Below are 19581 nucleotides of genomic sequence, written 5' to 3'. Positions count from 1 at the left end.
TTAATGGCAGTAGCAACTGGTTTTTCCATAATGCCCTGGGAAACCAAGCAAAGTTAACCACTGCGCGTTGAAGTGCTGCTATTGCAAATAACAGAGATCATAAATAAACAGTTTTGTTTAGGGAGTTGGAATTTGGCTTAGAGGAGACCGGGCACTGGCATTAGCTATGGCGGTGAGGAGGGCTTGGGGGAGAAGCTGTGGACACTGGGGTAGCCCGTTCACAGCGGGGTCTTACCAGGGAACGGCCAGTCTGGTGTGGCCCTTCATGCGCGGCACCTTCAAGAACAGACCCTAAAATGCAGGGGAAAGTCTGCAAAAGCAGGTGCAAGGAGGTGGACAGGGAAAGAGTAACAGGGCTGTAAGCTTTGCTCGGAAGCCCCTGTCATCTCCTGGTAAATTAGATTAGGGTTTAATTACAAGCTAAGGGAAAAATCTAATGTTGATGGTAGAACAATGCATATATTTTATGGTAACAGAGAAACACACACATTGGAGCAAAGCCTGTGTGGAATTAATTTCCTCTGGGGCCACTTATTGGCCAGTTGCCTGTTTGGGTGGTTTTTTTTTTTTTGTTTTTTTTTTAGGGTTTTGGAAATGTGACTGCTGAATCAGTTTTCAGCTTTTAATTCCCCCATCTCCACTTAAACTAGCTTTGCTGGACCTGAGCCTGCAGGTTCTTCCGGCAGACGCTGAGTTACCCAGCTCTGAGTTGGTAGCAGCTGAGGGTCCTGAGCATCTGGCAGGATAGCTGAGCATCTGGCAGGATAGCAGCCCCTGCTCCAGAGGGTTTGGCATAGCCCCTTTGCTGGCTCGTTAGTGCTGTGGACGTTAGGACAGCTCCCTTTTCTGCTCTGCATGTTAATTCAGCAGTAATGTGCTCGCTCTGGGTCCCTCAGCAGACACCATGTGACTCTCCATGTCAGGGCTGGAAATGAAGATGGTCTCCAGGCTATTAACACCTCAGATGGCTCATTAAGAGCCCAGCAGAAGGGCAGCATGTCAGATATTATTTCTGGTCTACATTAAGCACTGTTGCTATTCTAAATTATCAGATCAAACTAACTTGGTCTGACATCGAGGGAATCAAACATCAGGTCTCGTGAAGGCGAGATCGATAGAATTGAAGCGTCCACACTTCTAACCTTGCTGGAGCTGATCGCCAGAGACTCCCAGCATCAATCAGACACACACATTTATTTTGGCCAGGAGAGAAAAATGTTGTTTCTCTGCCTGGACAAGACTATTTGTGCTTAAAGTGGGTTTGGTTTTTTTGTTTCTTCTAATTGTTCAACCCATTTTTTCCTCCTTACTCTTTAGTCACTGCTGCTACTTTGAGCAATCATGTCAGCAACACAGTCCAGCCATTGCTGTGCGGTTAGTCATTTCCAGGGCGCGCACAGTGACAGTTGGAGCTGTCGGATCTCACTGTAATGATGTTGCTTCTCTGTCTCCGCGCTGCCTGGTCTATATGTCAACGGGTGGCTCAGTAAATGCACAAATCTTAGCTCAGCAGAGGAATTTATCCTAGCAAAGAAATAGTCATCAGGGCATTGGGACAAAATGCAGTTTCTAGTTTTTGCTCTTGGCGAGGGCAGACCATCACCACCACCTTCCCCAGCTGCTGGCCATGTGGCCCAGCTCAAGCCGCGTGTTCCCACAGGGTGCACTGGGCAGGTTTTGAGTTTACTTCTGTATCACATTGTTTTGTTTTCAGTTGCAAACACCCTTGAGCTGTCTTGCTTGTTCCAAAGTCCCTTTTTAATCTGCGTCTGTTGGCCTGCAGGACAAATCAAAGTGCATCGTCGGGGTCCGTAAGCCTGTTTAGATGCCTCAGGGGCGCGTGGTCTCTGGTGCTTTGCCCTGTGACAGAGCTCGGGCTTTGTTGGGGGGCTTGTTTTCCCCCGGTGCTTTGGCTGTGCTGAAGGGATGCACCAGCGTGTGGTCCCTGGGGGCCTGGGCAAGGATGCTGGGCGTGTGGGTGCCACGCACCAGGGCAGCAGCCTCAGCGCTGTTAAAACTCCTGCATTTAATGCAAAGGGGTGGTGGCTCCTGGCACGTGTCCTTGGTGCTGGCAGGACCTGCAGGGACCTCGGGTCTTCAGATCACCGTTCTGGGGTGTCTGTCCTGCTGGTGGTGGCTCTCACACAGCCTGAGCTGGCAAGGTCACGTCATCCTGCCTGAATCTTCACGCGCAGTTTGCAGAAGCGTTGTGATTTCTAGCTCCTCTATTTTGGGAGGTGGGTGTGGGAAGTGGTGTGAAGCTGTGTCCTTAGGAGGCTCAGAAACCAAGAGACAGGCTGAGATGATTTTTTTCCTAATGTCTCAGCGGTTCGGATGGTGGGTGGCACAAGGCTGTCCTGGCCCTAGCAGGAAGGACTCTTCTCTCCCTGCTGTCAGTGTGCCTGTGCTGCCATTGAATCCCCCCTGTTAATACCTGGATCCATTTTGTCTCATCTGACGGGTGGTCAGGTTGGGTGAGATGGACACAGGGGGGTTAACACCTTGCTGTCAGCCCCTCCAGCCCCAGGCTGACCTGCTTATGTCAGGAGGCTCCTCATCTCTGCTCCAGCGTGCTGGTGGAGGCACTTCCGCAGCCCTTTGGCCCCTCTGCTTTGGGGCTGGTCCCTTCTGCAGGTGGAGGAGCCGCTCTCTGCTCCTTGCCTTCATCCCTGCGTTCACAGCCTTGCTCTGAAAGTGCTGGAGGCTGCCCAGAAGGTCCTGATTCTGAGAAAGGGTTACCTCAAGCCTGGGCTGATGCCAAACATCTCATCATCTTGCCCTTCTTTCCCAGGACCAACCCCCTTTCCTTCAGTGCCAGGAAGATGTCGTGTCATAGAGATCAGCTTTCTGTTGACACCTCGGGTTCCTCACTCCCTTCCTTTTCATGTGATGCTCATTGTTGTTCGTTTTGACTTTCCCCCACTGGAAAGAGTCCCTGGCTGTGCTGCTTCACGCTTCGCCGCAGCAGGACTTGCTAATCGCATCATCTCCCAGCGCTGGGTCCCAGAGGGCTTCTACTTTAGAGGGAAAAATACTGTTGTTGTCTAGGCACCACGGTCTGGTGAAGTTGCCTCAAACTGTTCTGTAGAACTAGAGGTACCTTAATAAATGATTATGGATTTTCCATCTCGGGGGTTTCCCTCTCCTCGGGAGCTGTTACTCAGCCGCAGTATTTATCACGAGCCACTCTAAGAGCTGCGGTTTCATTTCCTCACCATGTGCATCGTAGCGAGCGGTTCTGGGACAGCTGCCGCGATGACGGCCGGACCCAGGCACCCAACGGGTGCGTGGGCTGGTGCGTGGCTGGAGGGTGTTGAGGTGCTCCTCTTGGTGGCCTGACACTGCGGGCATCTCCCCTGCCGCCAGGGAAAGGTAGCGTGCAGCTGCAGGCTGCCCAAAAGCACCACTGTCCCAGCTGAGCTGGATTTATCTCATCCTTACAGAGCTGCCCAAGTCAGCGGCCACTGGAGGTGTCGGGCAGTTTGGTCGCCCATCAGGGCGCCCCAACATGCACCCGGGTGCCTGGGCTGAGAGGAGCAGAGGTTGCGTGGGTGGGACCGTAGGTGGGCGATGCGCTGCAGGGCTGAGCGAGCACCTTCATCCCCTCCAGCCCTGGTTTGTTCTTCCCCACGGACGGTGCCGAGCTGTTGCTCGGGGTCCCCGTGGCGTCCCAGCAGCAGGCGGAGGGAGGGCTGTCAGGGGCTCACCTGGGCCAAGCCGTGTTCTTGCATGTCGCTGTAGGGAGGGCAAGTCAGGCGGGATCTCTTCCGGGTTATGAAGAGCAGAGCCTGTAATCCAGAAATGAAAACCAGCCTTAGATACGAAAGACAAATCTTTGTTTGGAGCCCGTGGTTCAAGGCACTGAATTCCCAGCTGTAAAAAATGTGCCGTGTTTGACGGCGGGGGGAACGCTTACGACTAGGCACAGCGGCAGGTAGGCATGGCCTGAGCGCGTCCCTCCACGTGGCGTTGGAAATCCAAGCAGAGCTACTGTGAGCACCTGCTGCAATTTCATACAGGGACCATAGTCAGAGTCACTTGGGAATTCTGAAAACGTTAACTCATATGCTTTTTACTGGCTGCTGTTGCTCAAAGGATAAACTCGGCTCTGTTTGCAAAACGAGCGGTTGAACTGCTTTGCTGAACCATTTGCCAAATTTGTCCTCCAACAGTTTGTGTTTAGAAACTGCTGGGGAGGTAATGATGGCATCAGGACGTGCCACACCGGTTATAAGCTCGTTTCAGCAGAGCTGCAGCCTTTGTGGCGCGAGGTGCGGTTCGAGCTGCTGTTTTGCAGCCAAGGAGTACCTGTGGCACGGCAGGGAGCTGAATCTCGGTGTCGCGATTGGAATAGATTGATTAAAAATGACCAGCGTTTCCTTCCCCAAAGTACTAATCGCGGCTGCTTTGGTGCTCATCGGGGATCAATGGGCTGTTTAATTGCGAGTCTCTGCCTGGAGCCGCTTGACGTGTCTTCCCGTGTTCCTTGCGTGTGCGAAGGTGTCCCGTGCTGGGCTCGTGCCGGCTCTGTCGGGGTTCAGGCACAGCAGGCGGCGGGCTCCGTCCCTGCTCCTGCCATCGCCGCTGCTGGTCCTGACCCGCAGCTGTGCGTAACCGCCCAGGGGAGAATTCAGGGTAAATACCTAGAAGAGCTGAAAACCTCCTTGCGGCGCTGGGTCTGTGCTGGCGCATCGCCATCCAGATCTGCCCCTTTGTGTCTCAGTCCCACCTTTTTGTGCAGTTTGTCCTTTTGTCTCCCTGCAAGGTGTTCACCTCTGATATCTGCAGTTCCTCATGGCAAGCAGTTGCCACTGCTGGACCAGCGTTGTCCCTGGGCAGCCCCCAGCATTGACCTGCTGCATCCTGGTTCTGGAGCTGCCAGGTCGGATCCATTCCTGGGCTGGCGGCACCAGTGCCCACCCAGGGGCCACGTCCTGCCAAGGAGCTGCTTGTCCAGGTCTTCCTCCCTCCTACTGCAGCTTCATGATGGAAGTTACGGTTTCTTCCAGGTTCAGCCCTCCAGCACCTAAACTGTTCATCAAACCCCAGCCACCGAAGGAGGAGGGAGCCTGCTCGGAGCACTCAGCATCTGCAGAGAGCAGTGTCAGTGATGGATGCGTAGAGGAGCCAGCTGAAGCCCTGGGAGCAGTGGGGGATCCTGCCCAAGAGCCAGCAGATGCAGAGGACTCCCTGGAAGCAAAGGTAGATTTTCTTGTACGCTCACTGTTTTGCGTTGCCTCCCCCAGCTTGCCACCAAAAAGCCGTGCTGGTGCCAGCGTAGCGTCCCTTTTTTGCTGCCCTGCTGCCATGTGCCCTGAGAGTGGGCTGGGCAGCAGGGCCAGCAGCTGGACACGGGGCTTATGGGGAGGGACAAGTAGGGTAGTGTTGTTTGGAGAAGCCCATTCAGGTCCTCCTGACCTGTGGTGGGGTTGGGGTTTTTTGGCTGGGTTTTTTTTGCACTGTGAAAGGAGGGGTTTTACCTGCACCGTGATGTGGAGGCTTCCAGTTCCCTTCCTCTGTCAAGCCCTGCCCAGTACTGGTCTCCATGTACCACCTTCTCAGCCCCAGCTAGAGCCACCCGTTGTCACGTCTCTGCCTTCGCCCGAGCCCCGGTATTGCAGCGATGGCCACAGAGCTGCCTTTTTATAAATGGAGACTTGACAAAGTCGCTGTCTTTTCCTCTTAGTATGGGAAACAGCCTTTGGTCTGCTGACCTTCCTGGTGAGCCTCGGTGCTTTGGGGCTTGGCCTCGGTGCTAGTGGGAGCTGATGGCACCTTTTGCTTCGCGTGGGACAGAGGCTGCTCCTGGGGCAATAAAAAAGGATATAGGAGAGCACAGGAGGTTCTGAAAGTGCCGGAGTTGGTGTCAAGTTCAAGGAGGGGGGTCGCACCTGCTGACATCTAAATATCAGTGGTTTTAATGTTGTAGCTCTGCACGTGTTTTCTGAATCAGGAAAAAGGATACCTGGTAGGCATAAAGAATAGCGCGGCTGAATGTTTTCAGATAGAAGCATGAAATCATTTTTGTGCCCTGCTTTGTTGCCATGTATGCACAGATAAAGCAGGGAAATTCAAGGGGATATGGCTAGGTAGGATCCAAAATTGCTTCAAAGGATACATCTGGGTTGCAGTGTTGTCTTCTGCTTGTGTCACTGTATCAAGGCAATGTCCATGTAGCCTTCCTGGGGAGGTGGGAGACCATAAGCCTGGGAAAGATGTGGGTTAGCGTCTTTGGGCATATGCCCTTGGCAAAGCTTTGCAGGCTGGAAGATGTGGAGACAACAGAAAGAGCACTGAGATGTGAGAAGGCTCAGCCCTCCCCAGTGCTTTATCTCCTTGGAGAGATGTAGCCTCTGGTTAGGCCTGAGGATGTGCTGTACATACCCTGCCCATGTCAGAGCCCCAGCGCAAAGCCCTCCTTCATGTTACCGAAGCAGCAGGTATTCTTAAACTTCAAGAGCAATCACAAAGCCCTTGCTTATAAATAGGGGTCAGAAGCCCAGGGACGAGGTTCCATTTAAAGGATGGCACCTCTGAGGTTAAACACCAGCCCTCAGCTGCTGCAAGGCAGGAAAACATCTCAGCTGCCTTTTTCAGGATGGTGTTATTCAAGAGAAATGGCGATCCTCAGCCCTCCGGCACTGACGAGTGCACAAGGGGAAAGCTAAGCACCACCTGAAATGGGACAGCTGTGCCAAGGACTTCTGAAGTCCTTATTTCCCCTTTTTGACACTTCTCGCTTGCAGCTGCATTCCTATTGTTGTCATGGAGAGCCTGAGCTGTCCAGGGGTGGGGTGTTTGGTGCGTTTCTTGGGCAGGAGTGAGCAAAGCTGGGGTGTCATGAGGGTGCAACGTGCCCTCGAGGTCCCTGCCAGGACAGGGTGCTGGGAGCACCCCGCTTCCTCGTGCAAGCCGGTGGGTCCGAGCCCACCTGCCGGTGTGACACAGGCTCCACCTGCACCTCGTGTCTCATCCGCACGGGTCTTGGACCCACACTCGGCTAATGGCACAGGCGTCCCCGTACTTGGTGTGTGCCTGTGTCCCATCTTAGCTGCTCTTGGCTCGATGAGGCGGTGGAGCCTGCAGCACAGTGATCCCCCTCAGCCCAGCCAGCTGCCTCCTGTAGCCCATGGTGCTTGTTTTCCAGCTGCTGCCGTCCGCTGCTGTGGAGCTGGAAAGTCGGAGGCCGGTGAGGACCCAGGAAAGGATGCGGTTTGTGGAGGTGGAGCCCCTCCCCTCGGGAGCGGAGGAGGTAAGTGGGCATCTGTCTCACTTCCCCGTTCCCAGCGTGGCAAACAGTTACGTAGCCCCTGCTGCCACTGGTGGCCCTCGGTGCTGCTCACGGAGTGGCCTCGCATCCCTCCCAGCACGTTGCGCAGCGCTGCTGAAGCAACCGGCCATGTAGGGCTGACCGAGGGTCCTGCCTGTGCAGCGCCTGTGGAGGGTGTATTCATCTTGTTGCTCATCAGGTGCTCGGTAGGAAATTTTTGCAGTAGCTTTTGCAGTAGCTTTTGCGAGAGCAGTGTGTGGGTCGGAGAGAGAGTGAAAAGTGTCAGGAATCAGACGAGCTGGGCTGAAGTCCACCCCCAGCTCCAAGGGCTCTCATCTCCAAGTCTCGTGTTTTTCTGAAGGCAGTAAAAAGTGTTTTTAAAGGCAAGTTCTTCAGCTGAGAGAATGTCTTGCTGCCAGGAGACATCCCAAATTAATTTAGTGTATTAATACATTAATTAGTATGGGAGAAGATTTTTCCCAGGGTCTCTCCCACCGGTAAGTGGAATGGATGCAGAATGAGAGTAGGGTGATCTCGCCTGTGATGAAGAGGCCCCTCCAGCCACATCTGTACTTTGCTCCAAGCCACGGCTGCTCTTCTGCATCAATTTCCACGCTCGACATCTCTGTCTCTCCTCCCCTGCCTCCAGGTTTTTGATGTCCTGCCACTGTACGGCGTGCTGCCGCCGGGCAAGAGCCAGGGTGTCACATTCACCTTCGTTGGCCGCACAAACATTGCTGCCCGTGTCACGGCGCTGTGCAGTGTGGAGGGAGGCCCGACCTACGAGATTGCGCTGAGTGGGGAGGCTTCGCTCATCAACTACTTCCTTGACGTGACGGAGATCGACTGCGGGCTGCAGGTACCGCACGCTTCTCTTGGCAGAGGTCCTTGTCTTGGAACTGTCGCCGGCGCGTTGCTGCCCACCGAGGTCTAGGGCGCTCTTCCCTTCCCAGCTACTCTGTTGGCTCTGTCGCTTGGAAGTACTGCCTTTGGGTGATACATTCTGCATCAGAGTTGTTTTTTAATGGCCATCTCTACCCCCCCATATTTGGGATTTCCTCCTCTTCAAGGTAACGAGCGCTGCCTCCCGGGACAGGCAGGGACCCCGTGGTGATCTCCAAAGGGACATGTCCCCAGGACCCTCATCCGCCCATCCGTTCCTGAAGCCTGAGGTCCAAGGAGATGCTTTCTTTTAATGCTCTTGATTAATCAACAAAATAAACCAGGGAGGAAGTTAACTTGGGCTTCCAGTCACTGCAGCTGGCGAGAATGTCCCAGAACAGTTGGCACTCCTTTTCAGTTAAAATCCCTACAGACCCTTCCAGCTGTTGGCCCTGTTTGGCTGTTGCCCTGTCTGTCTCTACTTTTGCTTCTGTTTTGCCTGCAAATACTTGTATGCAGGTGCCTCTTGTTCTGAAATGCCTCGATGCCTCCTCTTTTGTTTCAGCTGGCTGTTAGGTGACACCTTAAAGAGCAGAGGGCTTGTATCCCCTGGTTTATTTATTACTGCACCTCTACGTGCTGCCGTCGATAGTGTTCCTGCGTAGGGCTAAGAGGTACCCTGTGGCTGGGGGTTGCCCAGGTTAACCCAGGACACCGCAGTGCCTGTACCTCCTCTGCGCTCCCTGCTTCTGCGCTGTGTTCATGTGCTTTCAAGCCAGGGAAAAGGGAAGGAGACTCCCAGCAGCAGACCTGCGTCTGTAACTTCCCGCTCCTCTGTCTTCTCTCCAGCTGTTTAACAAAGTCAGGGAAGCGGAGGTCACCCTGCAGAACAGAGGGAAGATGGGATTCACCTACGTGGTGCTCGGCTCCAGCGCAGCCGCTGCGGACAGCCCTCCGCTCGGCGTGCCCCTGGCCGTGCCCAGCACGGTGAGTAGCACGAGTGATTCACCCTGGCCAGGCTGCCCAGGAGAGGGTTATAGGGAAAAAAGGTGGTGGGGTGGGTGGAAAAAAAGAAAAGGAAGACAGAGCCACAAAACCAGCACGGAGAGCCAGGGCTGTAAGCAGCTGCTGCTGGGTGGCAGAGAAGGTCGAGCAAGCGCGGTCCTACTAGAGCCCCTTCATGGCCTTTGCTGGTGGGTGGCTCTGGCATCCTGCAGCAGCCGCCGGCGGGAGGCACGAGGGCTTCGGTAGCTCTTTGGACCCCGAGTGCTGAGCTCTGTGGTTGTGCCGACACTGGAGCCAGATGGTGCAGGCTCTTGTGAGGGTCACCTTCCCCAGGTTGTGTGGTCAAGCAGGGCGTACTCCCTGTCCCTGCCTGTAAGAAACCCCACCTGCCCCCTGCCAGCACTAAGCAGGACTGAAATACTGTCTTGCCTGGGCATGAAGCTGCTTTGCCAGAAATTTTAGCAGCCCCTGTATTGGTCCCTCCTCCAGCTTTGCTGCTTTGCAGCAGTTTTGTGGGGCAGCGAGGGGGTCAGGGAGGATCGGGGCTGGAACAGCCAGGAGAGGAGTTTGCAGCATCCCGGCGCCCCAGCTTCTTAGTCCCGCGTGGATGTCTTTGAGCTGAAGCAGCGTTCTTACCTTTGTCTCTTTTTGCAAGGGGAAGAGGAAGCCAAATGGCTTTCACATTGTTTTCGTGCCCGTCTCCTACAAGGGATGACACACTGATGCCCTCTTCCCGCGGGCTGCCGAAGACGCAGCTCTGCTTGGACCCGTGCAGCCAGCTGCTGCAGCAGCAGCGTGGGTGCTGGCAGCTTGGCAGGGCTCACCTTTGCTGCAGCTGTGCTGTGCGCTGGAGTACGGGCTCAGGGGACCAAGTGGCAGGAGCTGTCCCACTCAGCGGCTTCCCCTGCAGCGTGAAGGGGAGCCGAGGGTCCAGCCCAGCGTGCAGAGGGCGAGCCAAAGGCGTCTGCGTCTGTGCCCGGTCACCCAGAGCCATGCTGCTGTCTGCTTCCATTTGCTCTCGATGTGGCTGGCGTGAGCCCAGCCTGAGGCTTGGAGAGCCTTTCTGGAAGCCCAGAGAGGAGATGTCCTTCCCAGCAACACCTTCTTCCCTAGAATTTGTCCTAGTCTGCTCCTGCATTTCCAGAGATGTATGTTTGCAGGTCGCTGTGAGTCTGGATGGGCTCACGCACCCCTGGTGTAACCACGCAGGCAGGAGATGTTTGGTTGGGATGATGAATGAGTCAGGCCCTTCAGCAGCAGCCTGGGAACCACTGACGTGCAGTGTGAGGAGCTGCTGGCCCTGCTGAGGGCATGGGCTTTAGCTCGTCTTCCACAGCAGCTGGTAAAAGAGCTTTTCTTTATTCAGTCTGGCTCTTGCTAGCAGAGGGTAAGCGCTGTGAGCAGCAGAGCTGCGCTCCTGCTGAGCAAAGGGCGGTCTGTGCTGTGGGAATGCAGCCTTGCGAGCCCTCTGAAGGACGTACTGCACCCTGGTGTAGGAGACTCGAGCTTTTAGGATACGAGAAAGCCAGAAGGCCATGTTGTCTGACGTTTTCTTCCATAGGAGAAGCTGTTTTCTCTTCTCAGTGTGTCTGTCGCCTGAGCCGTCCCCCCACCAAACGCTCTTTGGTGCATTCCCTCTCTTGTCTCCCGTGCCCTGCAGGGTTACATTGGACCTGGCAAGGAGCAAGTGCTCAAAGTCTGTTACCTGCCAGGAGTGCCTGGAGTCTTCTGCAGGGCTTTGCAGATTCAAGTGGGTCACCTGGAACCAGCAAGCATCACCCTGAGAGGAGAAGGGACCCTTCCCAGGATCTGCTTGGACCTGCCCAGGAACATCAGCGGTGAGCACTGCCTCTCTGCTCCGCAGGAAGGTCCCCTGGCTTTTTCCCCATGTCATATGCCCACAGGGCAGCTCACCCCCACCCCCACTGAGCCTGGAGGTTTCAGGGCTGTCAGAGCAACACTCAACCCTCGGGTTGCTTCCTGAGTCTCTAGTAGGTGAGTCCATGTGGGCTTTGCCCCAGGAACCACCCTGCAGAGCTTGCCAGCATATCTGTCGGAGGCCTGGGAAGGTGGCGGCTGGGCAGAAAAGCTTGGGGAAGCTGTAACGCGGGCTGGCAGGGATGTTGGCAGGGTTGGATTTGCCATGGCGTTGCAGGGGATGGGATGCTCCTCTGTAGAGGGGAAGGTGGGTGGTAGTGAACGTCAGGATTCAGAGAGGAGCAGCAGCATCCACTTCCCATAGATTGCTCAAGGAGTTTGTTTCTGGGAGAGGCCAGCATCAGGGGAGTGGGGCTTCCCAGCTTAAGTGGGATTGGCACGGCGTCCACGCTTCTATTTGTGGATCTCTTCTTCCTCCAGGAAATGCAAAATATGAGAAGGTCCTCAAAGAGGCCAAAGAAAAGATGGCAAAGGACAGCCAGCGAGCTGAAGCAGTTGCTTTGGGGGAGGCTGCGGCCGCGGAGCCACCCAGGGACGATGCGGACACCGCGGTGAGAAGCCCCATTTGGCATGTGCCACCCTGCCCCTGTGTCACTCGAGCCCTGGGCACCCCGCAGCAGGCTTCCTGGGGCCCTGCTGGCACTTGGGACCTCCCTGCCCGCACCTGGCCACGACCATGTGTCAGCTCAGCGTTGCCCCAGGGGCTGCCCAGCTCTGGCTGTTGTCCCTCCAGCAGATGCACCAGCTCCCCGACTGCCTCAGGGAGAGCTCCTGAAGGCCGTGCTCAAGTGACTGAGTTCCTGGCACTTTGAAGGAGCTGCGGGTCGTGGCTGAGGGGTTTGTTGCTCACGACCCAGCTTACCAGCAGCAGCCTGACTGCGCCCTGGGGCTGTGCTGTCAGCGGTCATCTCCAAGAGGCGTCAGCTTTCTCGTGGTTCCCTTTCCAAGAGAGCTGCTGTCCAAGCTGCTCTGGCACTGGTTGGGGGCAGGCAAATACTCGGAGCTCTGGAAGGTTCCTGGCTTGTCTGTCTGTCTGTCTGGCCAGATCAGCTTTTGTGACAGTGACTGGGCAGGCGAAGGTGCTGGAGTTCGTTTCCCTTGAGATCAGGTCTTGCCTAAGGGAGCAGGAGGTGTCACAGACGCTGAGCAGCGAGGCAGAGGGACTCCATCGCCCCTCTCAACAAGATCAGGGTGGGATCCTCTCTCAGAGACAAGCCTGTGCCTTGGGCAGGACCTTTGCTAACCAGCCGCTCTCTTTCCTTTCCTCAGTGGGACACGCAGCTGCAGCTGCAGATGGAGCAGTTGCTGATAGAGGAACATGCCCTGGAGCAGCAGAAAGCTCTCAGCTCCGGTCCCCCAGAGGAAGTGGCCTTTGACCAGCGTGCTCGTCGGAGGCTTCTCAAGTTAGTAGAGACTCCAGGTGCCCCAAGGGTGACACCCAGCAGTGCACCCCTGCTCCCGAGAGCTCCTGGTGTCTGCAGAGCTGGCAGTAGCTGGGCACTGCAGAAAGGGTCTGACCCTGGTAGCTCTGACGTGCTCCCTGTGAGCAGCCGAGTGTCCTCACTTCATAGTGCCACCCTGGGGTGCTCAGCTCCCCACAGATGCTGGGTTCTGCTCTTAGTGCTGAGGGGGTGCAGTGCAGACCATCCAAGCCCCTCCAGACAGCACAGACACCGTCCCTGCTGACCAGCTCTGAAAGAGGCAGCTCAAAGCTGGCATCTTTGTTCCAACTGACAGGCCACGCTAAGCAAAGCCAGCAGGGAATCGCACGGGCTGAGAAACCCTAAAGCAGGGGGTGTAGATGCTGGTGGGACCGTAGGGCTTGCCTGGGTGCCTTGGTCCTTCCCTCTGCTCCTTCCTGATGAGGCAGGGGCACGGTAGGCTCCGGTTCAGGAAGAAAATGCTCTGCAAAACAGACCACTTATGCGCTTTCCCGAGTGGGATTGCTCTGGAAAAGGAGCTGCCCTTGAACGCTGTAGGTGTCGATTCCTGCCTTTCCCGGGGCTGCTCTGGGGACAGACCTGGCTGCAGAGCAGGGAAGATTGCCTGTGCAGGCAAATCTCATTGCAAGGTCCTGAAGCGATTTCAGGCTTGGGCTGTACACCAGGTTAGCAGTTCCACTGAGGCCAGTGGAGGTCTGGTGGACTTAGCCACAGTGGCTCTTTGTAGCCGAGGAGCTGCGACCAGTTAAACACAATTTTATGTTGAGGTCCCGTTGGTAGCTGATAAAACCTAGGACCTGCACCCTCCGTGACTTACCAAAGTGTTACTACCAGGTGGTCAGGCCTTGGCTTTCACAGGCTTGAGCTGGGTTTTTACAGCAGCAAATACCCACTTTATTTGTGTCTTCTGTCCACCTGGAAATGTAGCCGAGCTGTGGTTTAAGGAATGTCTCTATTCCTTTCAGAGTTCAGCTGCCTGAGTACATCCTGGACTTTGGCTGTGTCATTCCTGGTACCGTCCGCACACACCTTGTGAAGATCACCAACCCCGGGCGGTTGCCTGTGTCCTTCCTCGCCGATAGACGTGTCTTGTGTGGCACAGGTAACCAGTGCTGGAGGGACTTCCCGTGGGCTTGACAGATGAGCTTAAGTCACTGGGTGTGTGGGGGGGTTGAGTGCCTGTTTGTACAGCTTTTTTCTTCCTGACTGCCCCCTGCTCGGTGCTTTAGAGCCTGAATTCTCCTGGCCAGCAGTGCCCAGAGACCTGGTCTGCCTGGGACTGCCCTGACACCTCATTTCAGGGACTAGGTGGGCTGATCACCTTGGTCACCTCTCATCATCTTCTGCTCTTGGCTACCATGAGTGACAGCCGAGGTTTTGTGCTCTCTGTGGGCTCATGTTGCAAACGGACGGGACCCTTTGTGGTTTGGAAGTGCTTTGTTTAGACTTCATGATGTCATAGCCCTTCAGTTGAGCCTTTATTGAGAAAAGAGCCTGTGAGATCCTCTGGTGTATCAAAACAGGCTTCCACGACAGGCCCTGAGGCAAGGCTGTGTCCCATCAAACGGTGACTTGCTGTGTCTGAGGGGTGGTCAGGTGTCTTCTCTAAGTTGTTGTCCAGGGAACACCGCAGCATGGGGGAACCTTCGTTGGAAATTCTCCTTTGGGGAGGTCTGTGCCTCCTTCCCTGAGATGCCCAAGGAAGGAATTGCTGAAGCTCAGCTGATGGGTTTCATTTTTACCATGTGGACCTTGGATTCTGGCTGCAAAAACGCTTTCTCCTTGGGCGGTGACAAGGGAGAAAGAGCAGCAGGCTTCTCCGGGGATACAAGGGGGTCTTTCGCAGAGCTGCCAGCCAGGACACCCGCGTGGCCTTAACGTGCTTGTGACACACAAGCGGCATGAGATGTATCTCAGCTGCTTTATTTTCATCTGTTCAAGGTTTCAGCGTGGATCTGGACCATGTGAAGTGCCTGCCCTGCTGCAGGACTAAGACATTCAGAGTGCGCTTTGACCCACAAAGCGCCAACCTGCCACTGGGAGAGGTGGACGTGCTCCTGCCCATCAAGGTACCACCTTTTGGGGCAGGCAGCAGGCTGGACACAGCCGCAGATGTCACCTGGTCTCTCAGCTGGATGTTCTGTCCTTCACTAGGTAGCAGGTGGCCCCACGTTCCATGTCCGCCTCCGTGCCGACGTGACTGTGCCGTCCCTCTGCCTCTCCAGGGACAGGCTGGAGTTCTCCGCTGTCCAGTGTGGGCAGTGCCGGGAAGAAACTGTCCAGCTCCACAATCAGCTCCAGGTCCCCTGTCAATGGTTCGTCACCGTGCACGAGCCTGTTAAGGTAAAGCACAGACAACGTGTGACACGTAACTTCTTGGTTGGGTTTTCTTTGCCTCTCTTGCCCTTTCTGCCCCCGTGGCTGCCTGGGCGCTTGGACTACAGCTGGGCTGAGGAAGCTTCTGAGGGTACGGAGCAAGGCTGCTTCACCTGGACCTGTTCGTTAGCTGATGCTTCACTTCTCTGCCATCTTCACCCATTCCTCCTCCTCTGAGGACAGTGCCTCCCCATCTGCCTGCCCTGCCTACACATCTTTGCTCCCATTTATGGTGCCACCAGGTTATGGTGGCCACGTCTGGTTTGGACGTGGGTGCTCTCTGCACCGTAACAGTATCTCAGAGCACGGCAGGAACCAAGAGTCTGTCCCCACAAAGGCCACCTCACACGCCTGGTTTCTGTGCCCAGGTGGACAAATGCTTGTCAGCGAGCATGCGTCGGAAGCTGCTGCAGGAGTTGGAAGCCAAGCCCCGTGTCTTTGAGGCACTGCCCTCGGCCGGAACCCTCGCTCCCGGACAGCGATGCAACATGCGAGTCAGGTTTTCACCCGTGGAAGAGGTGAGATTGGCAGGTGTCACCCCGCGGAGGTCTGGCAGGGCAGTGTGGAAATGAGAGCCCAGCGCAGGGGATGAGGTCTGGCCTCCGCATGGAGCTTTCTGCCAGCCCCGTACCCACTGTGCCCCAGTTTCCCCTGTAGCGCGCACTTCTGAGAAGCGCTTTGGAATCCCCACGGGGAGTTGCACAGGGAGCATCCAGGCTCGGCGGTGTGGCTCCCTCTCGGCACGTGGAGGAGATCCACCTGTTTCCCCTCATCTTCCACCTGGTGTGGGCATATCTGCAGGCTGCAACGCCCCGGCGCAGAGCAGCTGGCATGCTCGCAGGGGACAACCCTGGAAGGGCCAACCTGGGCTAATCCTGCTGCCGGTACCGGCAGACAAAACAGCCGCCAGACACCTTCCTGGGCACGGCGGGACTGTCACCTGTAGCGGTACGCTGCCAGCAGTCCCTGTGGCTCTGGCCCAACCTGCCTGCGTGTTCCCACGCGGTCTGGGAGTCAGCTTAAGCGATGGAGCATTCCCAAAGGCAGTTTGCATGTGGCCACAGTGACTTGGAAGCTGGCAGTGTGTGACAGCATGGACACAAGTGCTTCCATGCCTGGGAACAGTCCCAGGGATGGTAGAATTGCTAGTAGGGATGCAACCAGCTTGTGTTGGGCTTTGGCCAGAGCCAAACGCTGAGCAGAGAAGATGACCCTTATTTCTAGCCAGCGGGAGCTCATCTGCCTCTTGCGTGGCTGGTGTTTGCCTGATGCAGCAGTGCCACAGCTGTGTCTGGGCAGCGTAACCCCGAGGACCTTTCTCACGAGCACTGCGCTCCCTCGTGACTGGGTGAAAACGTGTGACAGACTGTTTCAGATCTGACACCAAACAGCCAGGTGATCTGACACCTCACCCAGGATCCATCCCAGTTACCCGGAGCCAGCATGCAGGTGCTGCAGCCTCTGCTATAATTAAATACCTGTTTTCCATTCACCTTAGAGGTACTGATGACACCGCTGACCTTGGGGCAAGGGTTGAATTCCAGGCCCTTGTCACCTGGGACTTAGTGCAGGACCTTTCTGTGCTTCTCTCTTTTCAGAAGTCCTACAGAAGGAGGCTGAAGATTAACATTTGCCAGAGCAGCCAGCACCTCCAGCTGCAGGTCTCGGGACAAGGTCTGGAGCCGCAGCTGGAGTTCAGCCCCCCAGTGCTTGAGCTGGGACCGGTGCTGCCATACAGCCGTGGGGCGGAGGGGACAGTGGTGGTGAAGAACCCGTGTGAGTTTCCCATCGAGTTTTACTCGCTGGAGTTTGACCAGCAGTACCTTGAGGAGGAGCAGGTGAGCGGGAAGGTCTGGTCCCCGTGTGCGTGCTGCCGTAGCTTCACAGCGCTGTGGTGGCATTCCCGGGCTTGCGCCAGGGAGATGGAGGCAGTCCCCAGGGCACAGCCTGGCGGCACTTGAGGGGCAGCCAGCTCTGCTGGCAGGCGGAGGGGGGTGCTTGGGTAGTCCGTGTTGGGAGGAAGGCATGAGGGAGAAGACTGGTTGGCTGGGCAGTGTGTTCGTGTGGTCAAGAAACCCCTCCTGTACGTGGTTTCTCTTCCCTCCGCGCACAGGTCCTGCGCATGCTGAAGGACTACGACAGCCGCAACACCTTGTTGCTGCCTCTGCGTGGCCCGGGTGAGAAGCTGCCCCCAGAGGTGCTGGAGTACTCTCAGGACCAGAAGAGGCTGCAGGATGATCAAGCAAAGCCCAAGACCGGGGACCCAGCGGACCAGGACAAGGGTGAGGGTTTGGCATGGTCTGTCCTGAGTGTGGACACAGCAGGGAGTCCAGGCTGCGTACCCTGAGTTCTCCATGACCTCATTCTCCACGGAAAGCCCGTGCTTTTAGCAGCCGCCTGTTCCCCAGCTTGGTGGAGGAATTGCCAGGTGAAAACCTGTGGCTTGTGAGACGCATCCTCTCGCAGCCCTGAGTGCAGCTAAAGCAAGCTCATATCTTACTGCCACACACTGGGGAAATCATCAGGGTGTCCCCTTGTGTCCCTCAGCCGCAAAGAGCAGGCTCAGATGAGTTCTTCAGCCTGTAGGACCAAGTCTAATCTAACGAGCTGGTTTAGATTTGTTCCTTCGCGGCAACACAAGCACAAGCTCAGAATACCCCTGGACAGGCTCCTCGGTGCCTTGGGAGTCTCCCTCCTTAGGAGATTTTTGCTTTTGCTTGTGGCCCTGCAAAGTGGGAATGGCCAAGAGCAGGTTGCCATTCCTTCCCCACGTCCTTCCTCCTCGGCCAGCTCTGAAGGTGCCTGGCACCTGTCAGATGGGGGCAGAAAGCACTCCGCTGGGGTTGTTTGCAGCACCTCACCCCGTAGCTCGGTCGTTCCCCCCTCCCTTTTCGATGAAAGCCAGTCCAACAGGGTGAATTCAGAATCCGAATGTGGGGAAGAGGAGGAGGAAGGTGTTAAGGAAAGACGCGGGACGGCTGGTAACCCGAAGCTCTTCACCTATTTTGTCCATTGTAGCAAAAGAGCCCCAGTGGTGGACTTCAGTGCCACCTCCATTGCTTCACTGCAGCCTGGTGCCATCTCCCTCGGGACTGTTCCCAATGCCCAGTTGCACCTGTCACCCCCCTTAGGCACCAGGACCCGGGACCAAACTCCCATGAGGACCGTGGGGAGGGTTCATGGAAGATGTGGCCCGGGCCTCTTGGGTGTTGCCAGATGCTCTTTCCTCCTCCTGCCACCCCACTTACTGTGCTCTGAACAGGCCCCTTCACCAGCAGCTGGATCTGCGCGAGCCTCGAGGACAGGCACGATGAGATCTGGGCTGTGACATTGGTTTCAGCAGTCTCCTCTCGCAGGATCTGAGGGGATGGGGAGGGCGATCAGGGTCACAGGGAGGCAGGAGGCTGACTTTTCTACCTGGTTCTACACAGCAGAGCACCAGCAGAGCACCAGCAGCAGCAAGGAGGCTGCGGGAGAGCTGGCCGACAGCCCTGTCCATAGGGCCATCGCCCGCCACCTGGGCATCGATATCCCTGCAGAAGGGCGCACAGGCGGAAACCGCAGAGGGATCGTCATCATCGTCCATGGGGCACCTCGGACAGGTACGTGAGCTGTTGGCTGCAAGGAGAGCGGGAAGCAGGAGAGACTTATCCTGGTGGGCCGTGGTGCTTGGTCGGCCAGTTGAAGCGAAGCGAGGCAAGCCACAGCTCTGCTGGTCCGTGAAACAGTCCCAGGCCTTTGCCTAGCTGGTGCCAGTGGTGTGGCTCATCTTGTGTCCGTATAGCTAGGCTCTTGTCCCCCCAGACGGGGTGGCCACGTCCCTCTTGCTGCATGGGACCACATTGCCTAGTGCCCGTGTTTCCTCATGGGAGCAGCCCCTAGCCCGTGCTGACCCCCAGACTGTGCCCAGCTGGCACCCACCAGCACAGGGTAGCGAACGGTGGTGGTGGGACAGGGCTCGAAACAATGTCCTGGCCCAGGGCTGAGGTCACACCACAAGGGACAGAGTCCTGGGCTGAACCGGAGGTGGAGGCGATCCACCTGCCTCTGGAGTTCAGCGCTTCTGACCGTGCTGAAGCTGCCTCCCTCGTGGTGTCCCCTAAAGGGACATGTGCTTTCTGACTGTCCTTGAAACCTGCAAAGCCTCTGGGGGGGCTTTCCAGAGCCTGTCCCTGAGAATGCTTCACCTGCAAATGTCACCAAGCCGCCTTCCTCTCTCTCTCAAGGAAAGACAGCGGCAGCGGTCGCCCTGTCCAAATATTACGGCGCTGCCTGCTTGTCCATCGACGCCATGGTGACAGAAGCCATCTCTGACGGGAGCAGCGCGGCAGGGCTCCGTGCCCGGGAGCTGTGCGTCAGGGCTGCCGCTGAGCAGAGCCACAAGGAGACAGAGGATGAGGGTAAGGAGGAACACTGGGCGCAGAGCGGCGCTTTGGAAACCCACCACGGCCACCTGCTTCTGCTTGCTCCAGAGGAGTTTGGCAGCCCTTGGGTCTCTTGGGGAGCACGGGTGCAAGCGTGTAGAAATGCAGAGCCATTTCATAACACAGCTCGGGTGATTAAGCAGCTCTGTTTTGAGGGGTCAGACAAAGGCATTTTTACTGCCTCTGGGCTTCTTGACACACGTCCCTTTTTCTGGGAGTGGTGAAGCACACCCGTACCTTTCTC

General features: G+C 56.4%; 1 protein-coding gene across 1 annotated transcript in view; it reads left to right on the top strand.

The window, feature by feature from the left end:
* Window positions 1–19581, top strand: part of LOC129737490 (hydrocephalus-inducing protein homolog) — an 82170-nt gene that overhangs the window by 57777 nt on the left and 4812 nt on the right. The window contains exons 22-36 of the mRNA XM_055728284.1: window positions 5010–5202; window positions 7148–7252; window positions 7920–8129; window positions 9002–9139; window positions 10818–10995; window positions 11516–11646; window positions 12365–12498; window positions 13503–13639; window positions 14479–14606; window positions 14692–14880; window positions 15282–15431; window positions 16512–16751; window positions 17027–17195; window positions 18345–18515; window positions 19140–19313. Coding sequence (XP_055584259.1) covers window positions 5010–5202; window positions 7148–7252; window positions 7920–8129; window positions 9002–9139; window positions 10818–10995; window positions 11516–11646; window positions 12365–12498; window positions 13503–13639; window positions 14479–14606; window positions 14692–14880; window positions 15282–15431; window positions 16512–16751; window positions 17027–17195; window positions 18345–18515; window positions 19140–19313 — 2447 coding nt within the window. The remainder of the gene's footprint in view (window positions 1–5009; window positions 5203–7147; window positions 7253–7919; window positions 8130–9001; window positions 9140–10817; window positions 10996–11515; window positions 11647–12364; window positions 12499–13502; window positions 13640–14478; window positions 14607–14691; window positions 14881–15281; window positions 15432–16511; window positions 16752–17026; window positions 17196–18344; window positions 18516–19139; window positions 19314–19581) is intronic.

This window comes from Falco cherrug, chromosome 16 (genome assembly GCF_023634085.1).
Source record: "Falco cherrug isolate bFalChe1 chromosome 16, bFalChe1.pri, whole genome shotgun sequence".
NCBI lineage: Eukaryota > Metazoa > Chordata > Aves > Falconiformes > Falconidae > Falco > Falco cherrug.
Note: the sequence above shows the minus strand (reverse complement) of the source record. Positions and strands in the feature narration are given on the sequence as shown.